Source organism: Zosterops lateralis, assembly GCF_965231275.1.
Source record: "Zosterops lateralis genome assembly, chromosome: 17".
Lineage (NCBI taxonomy): Eukaryota > Metazoa > Chordata > Aves > Passeriformes > Zosteropidae > Zosterops > Zosterops lateralis.
The window spans coordinates 10,275,346-10,297,223 of NC_139777.1; the positions used below are offsets into that span (position 1 = coordinate 10,275,346).

Genomic DNA, 21,878 nt, shown 5'->3' on the forward strand with positions numbered 1-21,878 from the left:
TCTCTGCACCGATGGCTTCAGCTCCTCCCTGCTGCCCACTGCAGTGCTGTCCCCTCATCCTGTATTCAGCATTGGTTCTTGCTGCTCACAGCCTGCAACTCTCTCCAAGCTGCTCAGCCTAATGTGGAACAGCAGCAGAGCACGGGGAGCTGCCACTCAATTGGATGGGATTGTCCCAGGAAAGCTTAAACCTTTCTCCTAACCATCTCCATAAAGCACAGCTGGGACCGGGACAGCTGTAGTTGGGTTTGGCTCCAAAAACAAGCACAAGTGTTTAAGTGCTCGTTGTGTTTAGAGAGTAAATGTTTTATCCCCCTGGCACTCGTTTACAAACCCAACAAAGCTGCTGTGAGCACTGGCTCTAATGGCCTCTGCCTCAGCCTGTGCTGGAATTCCTCCTGATTAGTGAAAATGGACTGAGGAGGGAGAGATGGGGCTGCTGAGCTCAGAGAGTGGGAAGAGGAGTTACTCAGCCAGATCTCCCTACAGCAACCTGAGAGCTGAGGAATTAACTGAGTCATTACTCCAGAAAGTGTACAAATATCCCTTCCTGTGTAGAAAGAAGTGTTTGACAGGGCCAGGCAGGGCTGGGCTCTTCAGGGAGAAGGGAATGACTCTGCTCAGGGTGAGAGAAGGTTCAGGAGGAGGAACTGGATGGATGATCTTTAAGGTCCCTTCCCATCCAAACCATTCCGTGACTCCTCTGAGCCAGCTGCTGGGGGACCTGAGTGATCCCTCTCCCTTGGGTCAGTCAGGATGGAGGCAGGTGTGACACACAAACCTGACACCACTTCTGCTCCTCGAGCCATGGGAGGAGCCAGAAGGTACAGGAATAATGAGGAAAGGGATCCACATCACCTCTGAAAGTTACAGCTGATCCCCATTCTCAGCCCAGCAGTGCAAAACACATTCCTCTGTTAGGGCAGGGCTGCAGCAGCACCTACAGCTCTGAAAGAGGCCAGGCCAGGAACTTCCTTCACATCTGAGCAACAAAATTATTTTTAAGCCCCCTTTCTGTGGACAGAATGGAAGAAGCAGACACCTTCTCACCCTTCCCAGGCAGAAGCCAAGGTCTGTCATGAATTACAACTTTCTAAAACCTTTCAAATCTATTTTAAGACACTGTGATTCCTGACAGTGCCTTGGAACTAAGGAACAGGGCTGTTTTTAAAGATTCTCTACCTTCCAGAGAAGAAGGAGGCACAAAAAGGTCAAAGGATGAGTGAGACAAACACACAGACACAAGATAGGACTAGGAGTTTTATTTGAACACTCTAAGTTGAGTAGAGCAGCAGAACTCCTTGAGTCCATCTGGCTTCACATCGTATCAGTAGGTGGCTGATAACATCTGGCTCGGAGTTGTTCCATCAGGAATTCCCAGTGTCAGGAGGCTGAATCCATCCCTGCAGTGCCTGTTGCCACCCCAGGCTAGTTCCTGCTGCTGAGCTGCTCAGTTCTCATACTTGTGCTTGATGTGTTTCCACAGTTTCTGCATGCCAAATAGGGAGGGGAAAAAAAATCAAGACTTCTTAGGCAGTTTCTTAGTGGAGTTTGTCCAAAATGTAAACTATCCTGCCTGTGGAGGTGGTGATGGAGTCCTGTATGGATCTGGGGGACACAGGGATGCACATAAGGGCTCCTAATCTGGACTGGGAGGAAGCTGCACAGATTCCCCTTCCCCTGTTCTGCTCTGGATTAGTGGCCCAGAGACTACCTTGAATTCCCACCCAGACTGGAGAGGGCAGTACTGCTCCTGCACATAAGGGATGCACAGAACAATCCTATTCATGGAATGGTTTGAATTGGGAGGGATCTTAAAACTCAACCAGTCTCACATCCTCCCTTGGGCAGGGACACCTTCCACTGTCCCAGGCTGCTCCAAGCCCCATCCAGCCTGGCCTTGGACACTGCCAGGGATCCAGGGGCAGCCACAGCTGCTCTGGGCACCCTGTGCCAGGGCCTGCCCACCCTGCCAGGGAACAATTCCTGCCCAATCTCCCATCCAGCCCTTCCCCACAGTGGGAAGCCATTCCCTGCGTCCTGTCACTTCAAGCCCTTGTCCAAAGTCCTCTTATCTCCTGGAGCCTCTGCAGGCCCTGAATGGGGCTCTGAGCTCTCCCCCAGGCCCGCCCCGGTACCCTGCAGTCGTTATCCCGTCACTGCTGTACTTAGGAACCTAAGGACAACTTGACCCCTTTTACCCAAGGTTCACGCTGGGGACACCCAAGGCCACCAGCCCTTATCCTCTTCCTCCGCCAGGGGCAGATGGGCCAAGCCGGAGGACTACAGGGCACAAAAGAAGCTCCTTTTACCCCTCCCGCTCCACCCTGCCTTGTACGCCCCTTCCCATCGGCCAGAGAAGCCCAAGGACACCCCGAAGCCCCGACCACCGAGCGCCACGACATGCACGGAGCCCCCTCGGGCGCGGCTGAGCGGCGCTGACCCTCAGGGAGCCCCGGGGCCGGGGCTGCCGGGGCACGGCCCAGCGGGGCCGGCCTGACCTTCAGCGCTGGGCCCGCGCCCGGGCAGCCCCGGTGGGACCTTACACAGCCCTTACCCCTTCGTTGAGCTGCTCGAAGAGAATGTCTCCGCCGTGGTCGAAAACGCGCTCGAAGAGCACCGCGCCCAGCACGACCGACAGCGCGAACGTGGAGGTGCGGCGGAACAGCGACCCGTAAACCTGCCGCAGCAGCGCCATCTTGGCCGCGCGCTCTGCGCCTGCGCCGCGCCGCAGGCGCTGCTGGGGGATGTAGGCGGTGCCCTGTAATTTGTACGGCGTACCAAGCGCCCGTGGGGCATGCTGGAAGTTGTAGACCGCGCCCTGTGCAGTTTGTGATCTGCGCATGCGCCATTGCCGTGAGGCATTGCGGGAGTTGTAGGCGGCGCGGCGCGGGCCTGGCCAGAGGTGGGTGAGTGTGGCCGGGGGTCCCTCAGAGCGGTCCCTGAGGGGCTCCGCTTGTCCCGTCCCTCCCGCCTTGTCCTCAGCGGCCTCCGCTGGGCGACTCCGGGATCTCTGCCCGGCTTTGTGCGGTGAAACCGGGCCGGCCGTGTCTGGGGCGGGACCCAGACGGGGCTGGGGCCGGGGGACAGCGGGGCGGGGGCGCTGATGAGGGCAGAGACACCCGGGCCTGCCCTGCCCTGCCCTGCCCGGGTGTCCGGCCAAGGGTGACAGGAACAGGAAACAGGCTGCGGTCACTGCCCTCAGCTCACCCCCGGAAGGTGGGTGGGAGGGATTTGGGGTGTTTTCTGCAGTTTGGGATTGCAAAAGGTGGTTGGTGTCAGTGTTCGGGGGTGGGAGACGCTGTGGGGCTCACGAGGCATGGAATGGTTTGGTTGGAAGGTACCTTGAAGCTCAGCCAGTCCCACCCCCTGCCCTGGGCAGGGACACCTCCCACTGTCCCAGGCTGCTCCAAGCCCCAATGTCCAACCTGGCCTTGGGCACTGCCAGGGATCCAGGGGCAGCCACAGCTGCTCTGGGCACCCTGTGCCAGGGCCAGGGGACTCTGACAGCTGCTCCAGAGGCCTCAGGAGGAGTGGGACCAGGCCCCTCGTGGCAGAACAAAAGTGGGAATGTTCCCATTTGCTGCCCTCTCTTTGTGTTTCTCTCTTTTTAAACCTCAATGAGGGCAGAGCAGCCCCGGGGTGACTCTAGCACAGATGGGAGAGAGGTAAAATTGGATTTAGGAAGGCAGAACAGACAAGGATAGTAAGGGGAATCCTAACACTGAAGCTGTTTCCCCACGGGGCTGTTGTTAAGCAAGTATCTATGTGAAATTCCAGAGCAGACCCTCAAGTGATGCTGCTCTGTTGTTTTGTTTGTCTCACCCACTCAGAAGTAGCACAAGGTCTGGCTGCAGACTAATTTCTCCTGATTTATTTATATTTGTTCCCTCATGGAATGACTGGAGATCCGTGGGATTTTTCTTGATTAGGACAAGACCTCTGCTTGTCCTGGAAGCCTGGAAGGTGCCTGGCACATTCCTATACAGTGTTATCCCTTTGGAACCCCAGAATATGTCGAGTAGGAAGGGCCCCACAGGGATCATTGATCCATCCCCTGTCCCTGCCCAGACCCCCCAACAATCCCACCCTGGGCACCCCTGGCAGTGCTGTCCAAAGGCTCCTGGAGCTCTGGCAGCCTCGGGGCCGTGCCCATTCCCTGGGGAGCCTGGGCAGTGCCAGCACCCTCTGGGGGAAGAGCCTTTCCTGATCTCCAGCCTGAGCCTGCCCTGGCCCAGCTCCAGCCCTTCCCTGGGTTCTGTCCTTGGTCACCACAGAGCAGAGCTCAAAAAAAATTAATTTTTATTTTTCAGATGTAACTGCTCTGGATTATATAAGACAAATTCCCCCAGCTGCCCATTCATTGCTGCCACCAGGATGGTTTGTGTGTGGTCAGGTTGGTGTTGATCCCAAATCAAGCTCTAGATTTCCAGTAGAAGGTGTCCCTACCTGTGGCAGGGATTGGAATGAGATGAGCTTTAAGGTCCCTTCCAACCCAAGCATTCCATGATTCTATGACAGGACACAGGGAATGGCTTTCCACTGCTGGAGAGCAGGGATAGATGGGATATTGGGCAGGAATTGTTCCCTGGGAGGGTGGGCAGGCCCTGGCACAGGGTGCCCAGAGCAGCTGTGGCTGCCCCTGGATCCCTGGCAGTGCCCAAGGCCAGGTTGGATGGGACTTGGAACAGCCTGGGATAGTGGAGAGTGTGGCACTGGATGAGCTTCAATGTCCCTTCCAACCCAAATTATTCCATGATTCTGTGATTTCCTCTGGGTGTAATGGAAAGCAGGATCTGTGCCTCTGTCATTGGGAAGGTGCTGGCAGACTCTGCTGCCATTCCAAGTCTCCCCGCAGATCTGAGCCCATTTAAATTGGCAGCCGAGTATCATAAGCCTGACACTTGGATTTAATTAATTCACATCTGCCTGAGTATCCAAAGTGTCTGCAATGGCCCCGAGCCCGGGCTGTGAGGAGGCAGGAAATTGAGGTCAAGGCCCAGCAGCACCTCCCGGGGCTCGGGTCTGAGTGTGGAGAGCAGCAGCTCCCCCAGACACAAAGGAGTCTGTGCCCCTTCCGGGGTCACCTTCCTCCCTCTGCCTGTGAAACACCCCGGAGAGTCTGAGATAAAATCTGCAGCTGATACAGAGCAGCGTGGAGTGTTCTGGCAGCAGCTGGAGAAGGGAAAACGTGGGATGGTGCCCAGGATATCTTGGCTGGAGTTGTCCCGAGCCCCTCACTGTCACCTTCGAGGTGCCTCACAGCAGGGTATTGCTCACCCAACAGGAGACACCACACAGCATTGCTGTTATACTTTCATACAACACAAAGCCCTGTGTTGTTGTTTTTTTATTATTATTTGCATTTATTCAGGAAGACGTTTAAACTAGCACAAAGCATGGCTGGAAGCATTTATGGCTGCGGTGGGTCCAGGTCTGAGCTCCCTGATTCAGTTGCAAATCAGGAGCTGGAGATGCTGAGAGGAAACAGCCAGGCTGGGGCAGTTCTTTATAGAACAGCTACATTTACTTTATTTCATAATGACTAAGATGGATTTAATTAGGAACCATCTCTGTTTTCAGCTGAATAACGCTCTTTGTTTACTGCTGGAGCCGTTTGGGGAGATGGAAATAGGTTGGTGCTGCTCAGAAGCAGCTTTTTACTCCTCTGGACTCACAGAGCACTGGAGAGTGCTGGTGTTGCAGAGAGTTGGCAGAACCCAGCAAGGTATCCATGCAGTGGAATCCTTGAAAAGATGGGAATAAGTATTGGGTATAATCACTGAAGGGAGAAGTCTCAGGGAGAATCTGATACTCCTCTAATTGTTTTTCACAATCCATCTGTCCCCTGCAATGGGAATTACTTGGAGAATTTGGGAGCAGGCAGCTGTGGGATGTGGGATCTGACTGTCTGGAATCTGTTGGAGCTTTCTGCCCTGGTTGTTGGGGGAGGAGGGGGAAGGAGCTTCTGCAATTATTGCTGTCGGGGTGATGAAAGAGAAAGTTTGAAATACGATTTCAAAGGCTGGCTGCTGCTGGGCTTCCGCAGGCAGAATTCCCTGGGAGAGCTCTGGAAACTTGTGTGGGACCACTGCAGAATCTCATTTGTTTTCCCTGTTTGCAGCATTCTCTTCTGCAGAGATGGAGTGCAGGAGCCAGCAGCTGAGACAGGGAGCTTTTTGTGTCTCCAGAAATTTTGGGAGACTATGGAATAACATGTGGAACAGGGATTTTTTAGTATTTTCAGGGATTTTTCAGTAAAAGCAGACCCTGCCAATGGGCCAGACTTATTCCTTCTGAATTCCAGCAGCCCCACTACAGTGCTGCAAAACTCAGGGATGCAAAGGATGAGGGAATTTATGGCTCCATCCTCATTAAGCAGTACTTGGGTTTGGATTCTTAGGCTGGAGGAGGACGATTTCAGACCTCAAGCTCTGCAGAGCTGAGTCAGGATCAGCCCAGGACATGTGGGATTTGGGGTCCCAGCACACATGGCTGGGGTATGGCCAGCCCTCACCCCCCCAGGAAAGAGCCTCAACACAAGATTTCCAGTTCACTTGGAATATTTAAATATTTTACCTTCAGTGTGGAGGTTTTCAGTCCAATTTAAAAAATCTCAGAAGGTCTTCCCGTCAAATGCCACTTTGCTTTAACTTGTGGTGTGAGGCCTTGGAGATTTCCAGGGGTTTGCTTTGGAAGCAGCAGTTCCTGGGAGCAGGGGAGGGGAAGGGAATGTGATGCTGGTGTTCCTGCTGGGAGGGATGTCTGGCAGGAGGCTTGGCAGCCCTGCCTGAGCTGGGCACACTGGGCTCTGAGGGATTGCCTGGTGCTCTTCGTGCTGAGCCGGAGGAATCAGCCTGGGGGCTGTGATTGATTCTGGACCCGTTTTATTTATAAAATCTTTATTTCTTGTGCTGGTCTCTGTGCTACTTTTTAAATGGATTCAGCTGTCAAAGTGTCAAAACCTGGAGAATTGCTTTTGGAGTTTATCTTCCAGTCCATCCATCTTTGCCAATCATCAGGTACCTTTATATCCCTCGGGAGAGAGCTTGCAGCTCCTTCAGGGTGTTTGTTGCACCTCCAGCAGGGACATCGGATGGGATATTCCTGAAGGATAAAATACGAGCTGATCTCACCTGCACTGACAGTGGCTCCAGGCCCAGCACAGGTGGGAGCTCCCAAATTCTGTTGTGATATTAGTGCTGCACTCAGAGCAGACACATCTTGGTGCCATAGGCTGGAGAGGATGAGGAGAGCAGTCCATGATGTACAGGAAAAGGCAGGTGGCTCAGTGGATTGTAGCAAATCTGTAATGTTTGTAATGCAGCTTCCCACCTGCAGGACAGGTGATACCAGCTTCTGTTCTATCTTTGAGGATAAAATGAGCGTTGCTGAGTTTCCTCCTTACCTTGCAGAGATGGACACGGGGGAGTTTCCTTCCTCTTTTGTATCAGCTTGTGGAGATTGTGGTCAGAGGTCCCCAGGACCTCCAGCTCCTCCTGTTTGCACCTTGGATGGCTTGTGCTGCACATTCCCTGGAGCCTGTGGCTCTCTGTTTTCTGTGGTCTGAACTCAGGGAAGGGGAATCCTTCCAGCAGAGCTGTTGTTGCTTTGGGTGACAGAGATAAATGCAGATCAGGCCTTTTCTCCCATGTACAGGCAGCAGATCCTGTCCCAGCAGTCTGTGATGGACAAGGATATAAACTGTTGGGTCTCACCTCTTTTTCTGTCTGCCAACCCTAAGTGATTTGAGTTCTCCTTTGGAAGCAGGCGCTGTAAATCCTGGATCCTCCATTCCCATGGCTGGGCGCCGAGGAGCTGCCTGGTGATTCCAGGACATGCTGATGCTATTTTGCCAGGAGAGAGATGGGGAAAAGGTACTTCTGTGACTACTGTGACAGGTCCTTCCAGGACAACCTGCACAACAGGAAGAAACACCTCAATGGAGTGCAGCATCTCCGGGCTAAGAGAGTCTGGTACGACTTATTCCGAGGTGGGTGCTCCCAGCTGTCTGCCACTCCCTTCCTGGGACTGGGGAGGTGATGGATGAGGGGGGGAGTGGGAAGAGAGAAAAAATCAGCACTGATGGTTTATACACTCTGTGTGCCTGTAAATTGAGCACACGGTGCTGCTGAATTGGGCAGTCTCAGAGGTGAAACCCTCGTGTGTAGCTCTGACCTGTCTCAGCACACAGTTCCAGGTGTGGGAGTGGGTTAAACTGGCTGTGAAACCATTGCCTGGGTGTCCCTCTGCTTCCTTCTGGTCCCTGACCAGTTTGGGACTGGACGTGATGGGATTTTGCTGTGCCCGAGATCTTTACCTGGGTTCATCCTTTGTCTCCCCAGATGCTGCTGCTATCCTGCAGGAAGAGCAAACCAAGAAACCTTGTCGGAAGTTTCTGCAAACAGGTGAGGATTGTGAGGTGGAAAGAAGTGCCTGGGCTCCAGCAGCTCCTTCCAGAGGCAGCCAAGGCTGGAGGGAGGGGTTTGGGCCTGGGTCTGGCATCCAGGTGTGCTGGAGCCTGGGTTTGCTTGCACAAGGACCACCTCTGGGTGGTTCTCATGGAACTCTGGTTTTTCCTAGAATTATTGAAGTTGGAAAAGACCTTTAAGATCACCAAGTCCAAATGTCAGTACAGCACCACCATGTGCATCATTAAACCATGTCCCCAGGTGCCACATCCACACACTTATTGAGCACTTCCAGGGGTGGTGACTACACCACTTCTCTGGGCAGCCTATTGCAATGCTTTACAACCCTTTCTGTGAAGAAATATTTCCTAATATGTAATCTAGAAAATTTTGAAACTGAATTTTCAAATCTCCCTATTTCATTCCAGGACAGTGTGATTTTGGGTCCAACTGCAGATTTTCCCACATGACAGAGCAGGACCTGGAAAAGCTGAGTGCCCAGGTTCAAGGTGAGGCCTCCAACAAGGCAATGTCCAAGGATCTCCTTGTGGGGAGAGTTGCTGCAGGGAGGTGTGAGGGGTTGTGCAGGCTGTGATCCCCTGCTGCCTGCACAGAGCCAGCCAAGCATGGATCCCTCCCTCCTGCTCCCCAGTGCTGTGTGAGCCTGGAAGTGCTGCAGTTTGTCATATGCTCCCTGCTCTCGAGCTGCTGGCACAGACACAAACCTGGAGCTGAGCAGTGCTGTTACCACTTGGCAGCAAGACTTTGGAGTGGCCCTCGTGAGCCCTCAGGGTTTTGTTCAGTCAGGGAATAAAAACTGTCAGCAGCAGAGGGCACTGGTACATCACGTCCCCTTAAATTTATGGATTTGATTTCCCCCCACCTTGCTGCTATTACCAGGGAGCTGCTGCTTCCACCCGTGGGAAGAGCTGGTGGGAAGAGCTGTCCTGCTGTCGGGCTGTGAAAGGGGTCCTGGATCCAGAAACAGCCTCTGCTTGGGTGGCTTTGGATGGAAGTGAAGTGTGGGCAGAGGGTGGATGGCAGCTGCTCCCTGCTGGGAGTTTGCAGAACACTTTTGAACTTTCTCATTCTGGGACTACCATTCTTGGAACTACTTTTCTTTTAGGGAAAAGAGGTGGTAGCTCTGTTTTCTCCATAGGAGTTGTTACTTCAGTGGTTAAAGAAAATGACAGAATCACAGACTGGGCTGGCTGGGAAGGGATCTTAAAGCTTGTCTCACTCTACCCCTGCCATGGGCAGGGACACCTTCCATTAGACCAGGTTACTCCAAGCCCCTTCCAGCCTGGCCTTGGACACTTCCAGGGAATGTGAGTGAGGTGTGGGTGAGAACTTGTGGAATTGTTGAAATCTCCACTGGAGATCATCTAGTCCTAACCATGCTGAAAGCAGGGTGAGCTCAAGCAGGGTGCTCAGGGCCACATTCAGTTGTGGTTTGAATATCTCAAGGCTGGAGACTCTCTGGGTGACCTGATCCACAGTTTGACTAGGTTCATAATAAAAGTGTGTAATTTATTAAATATTTAAATAGAAATTCCTGTATCTTGGGTTGTGCCCATTGTCTCTGTACTGGGGAGCCCAGCACTGGGCACAACACCTAGATGTGGCCTCACAGTGTGGAACAGAGAAGAAGGATTCCTTCCCCAACCTGTGTAGCCCAGCTTGGAGCAGCTCCCATGCCCACATCCTTGCTGGGCCAGCTGTTATTTTGCCAAGAGTCTGGCAAAGCCAGGCTGAAGTGTTGGAAGTGTGGGATGTGAGACAGGGGGTGTGCGTGGGGTAGAGCCTCTCCTGGCCCTCAGAGGGATCCCATTTGGGGAGGAAGAGCTCAGGGGAGCCAGAGGGAGGCAGGCAGGCAGCACAGAGCTATTCCAGGCTGTGCTGAGTCAGTGAGAGTTCCCGAGGTGACTCTGAATCAATCTCTGAGTCGATAAAGCCACGGTGGGGACGGAGCGCTCCAGCCCTTCCCAGAGTCACCTTCCAGCCAGAGCCTCACCCTGACCCTTCTCTGCTGGGCTCCCCAGGGTGGCGCAGAGGGACAGGCACAGGAACCTCTAGCATTTCCAGGCACTGGCTGTTCCTGCAGGAGAAGTGGGAGCTCTCTGGAGCGGAGCAGGGAGGGCTGGCAGCTCCTCTATGCTTGGGCAGCTTTCCTTGCCAATTACACTTGTTATTGAGTATTGACTTGTGTCAAAGGGGTCGGTGTAAGTGCAGGATTGGCTGCTGAGAGGCAATTCCAGGGAGATTACTGGGAAACCTTGCATTTGTGTTCCGGAATCAAACATTTCATTTACCAATTAGCCCTGAAGGAGCGATGGCCAGGGGGCAGGGGGTGCTTGGTTGGAGAGTTCAATCCTGCTTGCTTCTCTCGTGGTGTGACTTCGTGTATCACACAGACTCCAGCTCTGATCAGAGAGTTTGGAGGGATTTGGTGCAGGGAAGGGCTCAGCAGGGTTTGGTGGAGGAGAGGGACAGCCTGTAATAACAGAATGGAAGGATCAGACTCTGGTGAGTCATGGGGACATTCCAGCACTCCTTCAGCTGCCAAATCACTCGTGTCGCAGGTGCTGGGGCTGAGGGCAAGCTCATGTGTGGCAGGGTGTGTAATTCACACAGGATCCTCCATCAGTAATGTCCCACGTGCATTCCCACCCAGTCTCAGGATCTCTGAGCCATGAGCCATCCCAAGCCACAGCCAGCGGGATTGGAGCAATCTGGACCAGGCTGCCTCTCACTGACCCAGCTGGGAGATTTTGGCAGGTTTGGAGCCAGGGGTTATCAGGGATTTGGGATGAGCTGAGAGGCTGGAAGCTCCAGAGCCTTCCCAAGCCTGGGGTGACCGTGCTAGGGGTGGCCAGGTTAGTGGGGGATGCTCTCCTGGTGGGCCCACTGTGCTGCTTAACTCCCCTTCCCTCAGCTCTAGTGCAGGGAGAGCCATGTCTGACTTTTTTTTTAACCCAGCTAAACCGTGATGGCACTTTTTTTATCATGTAAATATTGAACCTGTCCTTGAGTCCCTGTGAGTGTTTGGTGTTGGTGTGTCCGTGAACTCACCTTGATAACAAAGCATTTTTATCACAGCCAAAGGAAACGTGGCATTATCCTTAACATTTGGCCTTTTTAATGCTGGGAGTTCACCCTGTAGTTTGTCTAAGTTATGTGGGTTAAGTAGGAAAATTTCTGGATGATTCCATGTTCTAGAACAGCTTAGAGCCTGGCCTACTTTGGCATCAGCATCTCTGCACCCTGTAGAATATCCTCATCAAGAAGCAACAGTTTACACCTTCAGCAGGGAGGGAGCTCATATTCCCAGCTGTTCCCCCATCAAAGCATTAGCCTTCTGCATCTGCTGCATCATTCATCAGCCAGACACTTCCAGGCTGTCATTTTAAGTACAGTCGTGTCAAGAAAAGTCACTGTCAAATTGCCATCTCCTTGCTCAGAGTTATTGGCTCCCTGCTAATCCGTGTCCCTGGTGCAGGCAGGATCGACCTGGCTGGGCTCTGGTGGCTCCAAGCAGCCAGGGCTGCCAGAGGAGGGCACATCTGGTGGGTGTCCATGAGGTTGAAAGGATCTGAGGGAGCCTGCTGGGGTGGCTGGAGTGCACTGGTTTGGCTGGGCGGTGAGCGAGAGGAGCGCTCACACTGGGCTGCAGGACAGTCACTTGTTTGGCTGCTCCCACTGCAGGGGCTCCTCAGCCTCATCTCAGCCACGCTCTAGGGCTGTTCTTGTGCTCTGGAGGAGTTGGAGTTCCACATCATCCACCAGGGAGGCAGCTGAGGGATTTCATGTGGATCTCCTTGCTGGTTGGGAACTGAAGGATTTCATGTGCATCTCCTGGCTGGGTGACTCGCCCGTACTGGGGGTTCCAGCTCTCACACAGCAATGCCTTTTTCAAGAAGAAAACCCATGGAGAGAGAAGATAAATGTGGACCCCTCTCTGGCATCATTAGAGGCACTTCACGACTACAGATGCTCTTTTAATTTGCTGTAATTAGACTTTGAAGCAACACCACAATAAGGAGGAGGAGAGGAGAAGCACCTTCACACCTGTCCAGCTGCACGGCCACGTGTGGGGAGCAGGGGCTGATAAAGGCCTTTCAGAGCTGCTTCTTGGAATAGCCGTTGACATTCAGGGAGTATTTCCAAAGGCAGGGTGAATTTAGTGGTCCCTGGATGGGATGTGTGTGCTCCAGAGCTCCCTGCTGCTGTATTTCTGAGCCTGAGCAGCAGCTCTGGAGCAGCAGCTCCTGGAGGTGTGAGAACAGGGAGACAGCTGGATATCTTTCTGATGTGGATACCTGGGGCCTCATCTGGGCCAGTGCAAATCCAGAGTGGTTCCACGGCATCCAGTGAACTTCTCTGTGTGGGACCATGAGTTATGGCTACTCCATCTCTGGTGCGGTAGCCTGGGGCTCCCTGCTCTGAACAGAGAAGCTTGGGCTGTTTGTGGTCTGTTGTCTGTTGGGGCTGGAAGTTGGATGAAGAAATCACAGTGGTACAGAGAGGTGGGAGAGATTCTCTCCGTGATTTTCTTCCCTGCCTCATCAAAGCTTCTCATACACTGCTTGTCTGGCCCCTTGCTGAGGTGGGATGTGCTCAGGAGGTAGAAAAACATGAATAAAGGGAAATAAGGTGCTGAAGGTTGCCAGATGAGTCTAACCCTGAGTGTGAGCAGTGCCCAGTTCTCCTGCCCGAGCTTCTTGTCTCCCCATCCCCTCACCTGGCCAGCTGGTTGGGTTGACCCCATGTAGTTCTGCTGGGGCTTTAATCCTTGGGAACAGCTGTGGGAGACTGGAACATTCCTGTCTCCAGCCTTGCTGGTGGGTTCAGAGCAGCACCCAGAGATCAGGACCACAGCAGGCTTTCTGTGGTGGCACTGGGCACATCATCACCCCGCCCAGCAGCAGCAGCTGAAAAGGCTGGATGACAAATTATCCATCTGGCTGCTCATTGTGTAGCACATCCCTGCCATCCTGATTTAGTATTCAACAGGCAGATGAATAATTGGTTGCCACCAGTAGGATGAAGTGATCCTTCACTCTGCCCAAGCACTATTAATTTCACACTCTGTCTGCAAAGGTATAATATTTTCCTTAAAACGTATGGCATATGGTGGGTGGGTGTGGAGCAGGCTCCTGAGGGGCATGGCTGCAGGTGCCTTAGTCCCTAAATGGGATCAGGGATCCCTCAGAAGGATGGAGGAGCAGGGCTAAGGGAATGACATGCAGCTGCCTCTCCTTCCTTTGTATTGTGACCAGTATTTGGTTTTCTGTGTTCCCTCTTCTGTTAGGTGGGAAGTTTCCACTAGGCTGGAGATGGGATTGTTGGGACCATGTCCTCATCCCTGATGTGCTGACAGGAGTGTGGCTGTGTCAGGACTCCTGTTCAGCACCAGCTCCCTCCCTGCAACTCAGGGAGACCAGGGAGCTTTGCTAAGCTGTGGGTTTGTGCAATGCTGGCTCTGTGCCCTTCCCCCCAGGGATGCCTGTGGGCATCTGCCCCACATAGCCCTTCCAGGCTGATTGGAGGGGTTGAAATCTTGATTGAGTAAGCAGCAGAGGTTTCCTCCCAGTTTCCTTCCTCATTCCTAGCCACCATGAGAAACAGAATAAGGAGGAATGGGTTCAAACTGAAAGAGGGGACATTTAGGTTAGGTGTAGGTTGGACTTAAAGATCTCTCTTGAACCTGGTTGATTCTGTAATTCTGTGATTTATGGGAGAAATGCTTCTCTCTGACAGGGTGAGGCCCTGGCACAGGTTGCCCAGAGAAGCTGTGGCTGCCCCTCGATCCTTAGAAGTGTCAAAGCCAGGTTGGACAGGGCTTGGAGCAGTCTGAGATAGTGGAAGGTGTCCCTGCCTGTGGCAGGGGTGGGATTGGATGGGCTTTGAAGTGACTTCCAACCAAACCATTCCATGGTCCTAAATACAAGAACTTGTCCCCTGGTTCTCTCTGCCCTCGTTCTGCCCCTGGGCTGGTGACAGCTTTGCCTGGGCTGTGCAGGGGCAGGGGACACATCAGGCAGGGAGCTCCTTAAGCAGCCCTGACAGCAGCTCTGGGATTTGCCTGCTGGCTGGAACACGCACCCGGAACTGTTCAGACTCTCCCGGGCTGCCAAGGCTGCATCGATCCGGACACTGTCCCTGTCACTCCCACCTAACAGGGCAGGGGTGGCACGGCTGCTGCTGCCAGTTGGAGGGACACGGCTCTGGGAATGGCTCAGGGCCTGCTGAGGCTGTTCTGGGCGAGGATGAGGGTGATCTGCCCCAGGGGGAGATGTCAGACTCCCCTCAGTGCCCAAACTGCCACCATGCTGGTTTAGCTCTCATCCCCTGCTCTGCCTGGCTGCAAGCTGTCACCAAGGATGACTCCAAGCATCAGATGGCAGGAGGGCAGAGGAGGAGGAGGGGCCGCCACAGGCATGGTGCACACTCTCCAGCCTGTGAAACTGTGCGGGGTAATGAGCATCAGGTTTAATGGAGTGAAAGAACAAGGGTCTGGTGGCCCTTTCTCTCATGGCCCTCCCTCTGATCCAGCCCTCTCTGATCTCAGTCTTTCTCTCAAGCAGGGGAGAAGAGGCTGAAGGAGCTGCAGAGGGAAGGAGCAGATATCCCACCTGGCACCATCGAGGACTGGCTGGACAAGAGAGCCCAGAGGCTGAGCACAGCTCAGAGTAACAGGTACTGGGGATCATCCAGGTGTGGATGCAGGAGGGCTGGGATACGGGAAGGTGCAGGGGATCAGAGGTCTCAACACTCCCAGGCAGGGCTCATGAGGGGCACATGTTTGGATCCAGCCCTCCCTGCCCCATCAGGGATGTGTGCACAGGTGTCCCCATGTGTCAGGGGACATATTTTGGGAGCAAGCCACAGCAAAGAGCCCCTTGCTCTCTGCACAGACACACCTGTAAGGACAGAGCCGTGCTGTGCTGGGTCATTAATGCCCAGAGTTCAGTGTCAGGAGCCTGCTTTCATCTGTTGACAGCTCCCCCATCCCCTGCCTGCCAGGGAGGTGGGATTGGCTCCTCCTCACAGTATCCGTTCGGATTCGGCGCCGGCTGTTCCCTTGCTCACCTGACTGTGCCGCAGGCTTAATGGGATGACATTTGGGCAGGTGCCAAATCTCTCTTCTGTTCTTTCTCTGTTTGTTCCCGTCCTCTCTGTGTTTGGACTGGGCAGGATCTTCCTTCTGGTGCTTGTCTGAGCTTGTTGCTCTGGGATTGTTCTGTCCCTCAGCTCGGCTGCCCTTGGCCTTGCAGAGGTGCCCACCTTCCTGTCCTCCACACTTCACTTGCCCCATTTTGTTTTTCCTGCCTGTGGATCCCTGGAACTTGGGGTAGATCAGCTCTTAAAGGAGATAGCCATCATTGTTCCCAGAGGAATTTCCAGACCTTCAGAATTACTTGGTCATACCCAGAGGAATGCTCAGACCTTCAGAACTTGGTCCCTGCTGCCTCCATAGATACACAAAACAAATTTCCAGGATTGTTGCTCTTTTTCAAGCCTCCCTGTCCCTGCATTCTCAGAAACCATCTGCTACAGGAATTAAACACCAACTATTGGAACTTTCCTTCCTCTCTCCAGCCTTGCCAATGCTTCTCCCGATCATCTCTGTGCTCCCCTTGTTCCCTCCAGCCCCTCATTTCATGGGATTGATTTTTATGGATTAAAGGAAACGTAGAGCGTGGATTTCCATCAGGAAAGGGTCCGAGGCCACAAAGCTTCTGAGATGTCACAAGTTTCGTGAGTGTGCAGGTGGGGAGAGATCCCATTAACACCTTTAGAAAGGAAATATTCTTGACCTTGCTGGCCACTGGAGAATCCCTCTGGGACAGCCATAGAGAATGCTCCAGCTGTAGGTAAACCTTTGATAGAGCCCTTGTAACTCATGAGACCCCAGAGAATTGAGCCCTAGTACTGCCTATTGATCAGTCCTGCTGCTCAGGGAACAGCTCATTAGGTGATGGATGCACCTTGCAGCATTCCCTATGTTCCATGCTACTGAGTGCTGAGGGAATGACACCAAATATCCCTGCCCAGAGGGGCTGGTGTATGTCCTCATGGTCCTGCCTCATCCTGGGCTCTGCAGAATCTCCACTGAAGGGATAAACCTTGAATCAAGTGACTTTGCTCTGTGTTAGTTGCCTGGAAAACGCTCCTGGAAAACTACTCCTGTAGTTGGCTCTTGGCCATGGCCCCGCAGGGAGAGGAGGGTGCTGCTTCTCCCCGGGGTTATGTAAAGGAGTTTGATTAGATTTCTTCTGGCATGACAATTAAAAAGATTCATCAGGATCGGAGGTAGAGGCCTGAGAAGCTGCAAGGCTGCTGTCAGGGTTTGTGTGAGAGAACAAATGAGCTTCCTGCCCTTGGGAATTAATGGAAAAGGTGCGTTTCCCATGAATTTAAACATGCCCCGGTCAAGCTGGAGGCAAGGGAGAGATGGTTCTTGCTCCTGCACTTCTTCATTCCAGTGTGGTGTTTGCAGCAGCCTCGACCAGTAAATCTGAGGAGAGGGGCATGGACAGAGTAATTCCCAGGCCGTGGGGTGGGGAGAAGCCTCTTCCCTTTGCTGAAGGGTCCTCTGGTGCACACACCCTGCTGCTTTGGCAGCTCCTCCGTTTCCGAGGGGTCCTTGTCCTGTGGGAAGTGCACAGCTGGCTTGGGATTTGGGCTGCTGTGAAAGAAACATCTGCTGGTTTTGTTTGTTCTTCCAACTCAGCTGTGTGAGGAGTGGGGATGGAGGGGCTGGGACCAGCCCTGCTCCCAGCACCTGGCAGCTATGCGGGCTGAGCCCCTCTTGGGGGGCTGTGCTGCTCCCTCCATCCCAGACCCCCTCACCTCAGTGTTCCCACCTGAGTTTTAACTGTCACACACTGTGTTAGGCTGCTTGGATATGCTGGGAATTGTCACACAACTGTTCTGGTCCTGGATTTGGGATGGGGGGTGAATGAACCTATTTGGTGACAACAAAAACTCTCGTCTGCTGGCCCCTTCTCTTTGGGAGCTAATGGAGGGGGCACAGGGAAGCCTAGCCCCCAGCACGGCCTTGGTGTCAGACTGACACACTGCTTCTCACCTCATCCTTTTCCATCTCCCCTCACAGTGCTCTTCCTGAGAAACCAGCACCATTCCAGTACCCTCCGGGCTGGCCACCAGTGCAGGAGCTGCCCCCGTCCCTGCAGGCCCCCCCACCCGGGGGGTGGCCTGTGCCCCCCAATCTGCAGTGGGGCTGAGGCAAGGGCACCCCCAGAGCCTGCCTGGGGCTGGCTGGCTGCCTCTGCCCTGGGAAAGGGACAGGATTATTTATACAGACTTTTATTTCAATAAACCTTCCTCCCGCCCCTTGCAGCCTCTGTGTGTCGTGTTCTGCTCTCCCATGGGCTGAGCCTCTCCCCTGGCTCTCTCCCTGCCTCTGGAACAGGGATCTGTGCTCAGCAGAGTCCAGCCCTGCTCAGGGGCTGTCTGTTGTCACCTAGAGCTGACATTCCCCATTTCCTGGGTAGGATCCATCCCCTCAGATCACTGCTGTCTGCTCTGCCTGCTCTCAGTCCAACTCCATGCTGGGCTCTGTGATCAGGCCGAAGAAAGACACAGGCTTTTAGAACTGATGTTTCATTTCCTCAGGTGTTTGTGCCATGTTTGTTCCTGTTAAATTCAGGGTGTGACCCTGCCTGGGTCCAGGTGCTGGAGCTCCCAATGGAGAGCCTGAGGAGCTTCCCTCAACCCTGCTTCTGCTGTGCTGGAAGCGAGGGGCAAGGAGGGAAAATATCCCAAGGTCTGTCCACAGTGAAAATTGGAGTCATCTCTCCTTGCTGGTGAAGCGTGGGGTGAGGAAGGCCCTTGGCTGTCTCAGGAAGGAAGCAGGGTGCTGCAGCTCCAGGGGCAAGGGGGAATCCTGTCCAGCAGCATCCTTGGGGGCAGCTCTGGTTTGTCCAGGAGGGCTGTGCCCACTGCCAGAGCATTCCAGGTTTGGCTGGGCAGGGAGGTGATGGGTCCAGATTCATAAAGAGCACAGGCAGGAGCCAGCTGCCTGTGGCCAAATCCCTCCTGGATGGCTCCAGCAGGGCAGGGCTCCCACCTCGGGATGTGATGGCAAATTGTCACTGGAGCATCAGCCCCATCCTGGGACGTGGCTCTGACAGGAGCAGGGACTGGATGTGACAGCAGCCTGAAAACAGCCTTGGCTGGAGCCTGAATGAGCTCTAGGTCTAACTAGAGAATGTTTTTATTCTTCCAGGCAGGAGCCCTGGGCTTGCTGGAAAGCAGGAGCACAGGGCTTGGTCCTGTCTTCTCTTCCACATGCAGGACAGGTGGATCAATAAGAGCACCCAGCTGGTTCCTCTTTGGGAATGGATTGGAGTCCCTGTAGCAAGGGAACCCTACCCCCAAGGAAATGGGAAATGGGGACCCCTCAGGGGCTGTGGATGTTTCAGATGGGAGCTGGCCTGCTCTCTCCAAGCTTGTATGTGCATTCTTATGCCCCAGCCTGGCACAGGGGAAGAGTGCTGGGGGAATGTTGAGAGATTCCACTGACGGGGGGGGACAGTGGCTGCTCTGCTGGTGGCAGCCAGGACACGCTTCTGGACACCTTCCAAGGCCACTGGCACCAACAGATCAAGGAACTCTCACTCCAGTCCCTTCCATGGATTTTTTTCCCAGTCAACATCAAAATCCTTCTCTGTTCCTTGTGTTGATGGGAGTTGTGCTTTGATCAGCCCCCAAGCTTGTTCCTGCTCCATGTGCTCCTGGTGGGTTTTCCAGCTGATCCTGGAGGAGTTGTTTTACCCAACACTCCTAAACTTTAGGGGTCCCCAGATCCAGCTTAAGATAGAGTTCTCTGGACAAGCTCTGGAACCCAACTGTAAATTAAAATTCCAGTGTAAAACACAACAGCCGTAGGCTTTCCATGCTCTTCCTTGCTCCCAAGGAGTTGAGCTGCTCTGGAAGCAGAAATTCCCAATAAATGCCAAAAGGCAAGAGCAGGAGCATTCCCTGCTGAGCTCCAGCCTGTCCAGGGGGAGGTGAGAGGGGCTGGCAAGGGGGATTCATTAAAATTGGGGTTTTCCCACAAAAATTGCAGGATGTGTGGCCAATGGGCCAAGCCTAGCACCACCTGCAGGATGTTGTGGATTCATGGAGCTGCGTAACTCCCGGGGGTGGAGGAGGCTGGGAATTGCAGGGTTTGTGGGGGTTGTGTTCCAGTGGGTGGCAGGAGGTGTGACAATGCCATGGATCCCCGGGGTGGGACACAGCCACTGTGGATTCATCCACGGGAAAAAGCTGTGGGAGGAGGACACCAAAGCCAGATGGGGCTCTGGCTCCTTCCCACAGGGATGGCTGGTACCTGGTCCCAGGGGATGCTGCAGAGATGGACTCACTGTCCCCAGGGTGGGGTGGAGGAGCTGCTGCCCAATAGTGAAGTCCGAGCCAAAGTGCCTTTGCTGGAGCAAGAGCCGGAGTAATTTATCGGGAAGCTTTTAGGGAAATGAGCGGCTGCTGGGCCCCTGCCAAGCGCAGCCCCGCTGGGCTCTGCCCGTGTCCTCTGGCAGCTCTTGCTGGGAGAGAGGGGATGGGAACAGGAGTGGGCATGGGGACAGGACGTGGACTGGGGTGAGGACAGGACAGAGAGAGGGATTGGTAAAGAGGTTGAAATCTGGGTAGAGATAGTCAAGGATGGGTATAAGGGGAGGGGAGAGAGGCAGGGATGGAAATAAGCATGGGAATGGGAATGGGGAGCGGTCAGGGATGAGGATGGGACAGGGATGGGGAGATGATGGAGATGGAGATGGGATGAGAATGGGACAGCAGTGGGGATGGGGAGAGGAGAAAGAGACAGAGAGGAATGGCCATAAGGATGGGAGTGAGACTGAGGATGGGGTTGGGGATGGAGACAGAGCTTGGGACAAGGACAGGGATGGGAAAGGCACTGAGACAGGGGTGGAGCTTAGCCCATCCCACACTTCTTGCAGTACAAAAGAGAAAAAACCATTACCAACTTCTTCCCTTCCTATCCCAAACACTTCCCAGAGCTATGGAATCCCAGCCCTAGAACCCCCACTGGGTTTGCTGCCACTTTTGCTACATTGCTACATTGTCTCCATGTCCAGAGAACCTGTGCAGGGTCCTGCTCCCTCCCACCTCCCCTCGCCCGCGGCAGCCCCCACCTCCCGGCACATTCCCTTTGTTTTTCCCTTTCCTGGCGGTCCCTTAATTGAATTATCCCGGAGCATCTCTGTTGCAGCAGCCGCAGTGATCCGTCGGCGCTGCGGCAGAGCAGGGACGCGGCTGGGACCCCGCTCCTGCATCCCGCCTGCTCCGGCTCCGGGAGCTGCCATTCCAAACCTGCCCCGAGAAATCCGTTCTGCCGATTCCCATTAAAATTAATTGAGCAGCTTTGAAACGCTGAGCTTGGGGGATGGCGTTATTCCTTTTATCTATTTTTTTCTTTTACGTTATTGTATTTTCTGGCAAATTAAATTGTCCTCGGTTTAGTTTTTTTTTGGGTTGGATTGTTTTTTTTTTTTTCTTCTCTTATGTTTATTCACAGTGTCTATAATAGACCTGGTTAAAAATAAATATATATATATACACACATGTCTCTGAGGCCACGTGGCTCCTTTGGAAATGCCAGTCCATAAAAAATCCAAACTTTCTGCGGGGAGATGGATGAAATTTCATTACGGATGCGGAGCCTCCCGCACTTTGCGAGGCGGCCGGAATGATTTCATTGCCATGGAGCACTTCCCATTTCCATTTCTCATTTGGACGTTCGCTCCAATTTGTTTGATAAATTAAAGGAGATCAAAAAATGGCCCCACCCAAACCCCAAATCAATAAAATGCCACCAGTTCCTCCTGGCATCCTACAAATGGGGTGTCCCCTCCGTGGTGCTGCAGGGTAGGAATTCCCATGCAAGGAAATGTGTTTTCCCCATGGGAACAGCCCGGGAGGTGAAGGTGGGGATGTCCCAGCCCCAGTGTCCTGGGATGGGCTCCTCCAGCCCCGTTCCCAGTGGGAACTGCCCCATAATGGGGGAGCAGCAGCTTTGCCTGATTCTCTCCCAGCCCCAAGCACTTCTTCTGTTTTTATTTATTCCTTTAATCACTTTGCCATTAAAAATGCATCTCTGGGGGCTCGGGGAGGGCGATCCATTAGGTGGGAATGGGTTCCCACAACACAGACATGAGATTCCCGATGTCCCTCAGCCTGGGGGGCTCACACCGGGGCCAGGCCCCAGTGGTGTAAATCAAGAGTAACAAGGTGCTCCCCATCACCAGCATTCGGGCAGGATCCCCAGCCCGGCCCAGGAATTGTGAGTCTGTGGAGCCTCTCTGAGCACCACAGACAGATCCTGGTTCCTGCTGGAATTACTGTAAATCCTGGTGAAAGCACTTCTGGGAAGGGGCTTGGGCTGAGCGTCCTCTACATCAAGGCAGAGGGGAGTGAAAC

At 53.8% G+C, this 21,878-nt stretch overlaps 2 protein-coding genes across 10 annotated transcripts; one reads left to right on the forward strand and one right to left on the reverse strand.

Moving 5' to 3' along the window:
• Positions 1-1,247: 1,247 nt before the first annotated feature.
• Positions 1,248-2,732, reverse strand: UQCR10 (ubiquinol-cytochrome c reductase, complex III subunit X). Its single transcript, XM_083873753.1, has 2 exons — positions 2,558-2,732; positions 1,248-1,489 (listed from the first exon to the last, which is right to left on the reverse strand). The coding sequence occupies exons 1-2, from the start codon at positions 2,696-2,698 to the stop codon at positions 1,451-1,453; spliced, it is 180 nt and encodes a 59-aa protein (XP_083729879.1). The 5' UTR covers positions 2,699-2,732; the 3' UTR covers positions 1,248-1,450.
• Positions 2,733-2,800: 68 nt separating this feature from the next.
• Positions 2,801-17,757, forward strand: ZMAT5 (zinc finger matrin-type 5). 9 transcript variants are annotated; one of them, XM_083873744.1, is made up of 7 exons: positions 2,866-2,905; positions 4,314-4,396; positions 7,771-7,993; positions 8,346-8,408; positions 8,840-8,920; positions 14,996-15,110; positions 17,533-17,757. In XM_083873744.1, exons 3-7 carry the CDS (start codon positions 7,867-7,869, stop codon positions 17,660-17,662), a joined length of 516 nt encoding a protein of 171 aa, XP_083729870.1. In that variant the 5' UTR covers positions 2,866-2,905; positions 4,314-4,396; positions 7,771-7,866; the 3' UTR covers positions 17,663-17,757. The 9 variants fall into 9 exon arrangements, with proteins under 9 accessions (XP_083729871.1, XP_083729875.1, XP_083729870.1 ...); XM_083873746.1 differs by having other exon boundaries at positions 2,889-2,909; XM_083873743.1 differs by lacking the exon at positions 2,866-2,905 and adding an exon at positions 3,149-3,219.
• Positions 17,758-21,878: the final 4,121 nt, after the last annotated feature.

Excerpts from the sequence above, each read along its gene's own strand:
- UQCR10 (XM_083873753.1), bottom strand. The coding sequence starts at position 2,698 with ATGGCGCTGCTGCGGCAGGTTTACGGGTCGCTGTTCCGCCGCACCTCC. Across the intron at positions 1,490-2,557 it reads TCGAGCAGCTCAACGAAGGG|AAACTGTGGAAACACATCAA; the intron begins GTAAGGGCTGTG and ends TTTGGCATGCAG.
- ZMAT5 (XM_083873745.1), top strand. The coding sequence starts at position 7,867 with ATGGGGAAAAGGTACTTCTGTGACTACTGTGACAGGTCCTTCCAGGAC. Across the intron at positions 8,409-8,839 it reads TCGGAAGTTTCTGCAAACAG|GACAGTGTGATTTTGGGTCC; the intron begins GTGAGGATTGTG and ends ATTTCATTCCAG. Across the intron at positions 15,111-17,532 it reads AGCACAGCTCAGAGTAACAG|TGCTCTTCCTGAGAAACCAG; the intron begins GTACTGGGGATC and ends CTCCCCTCACAG.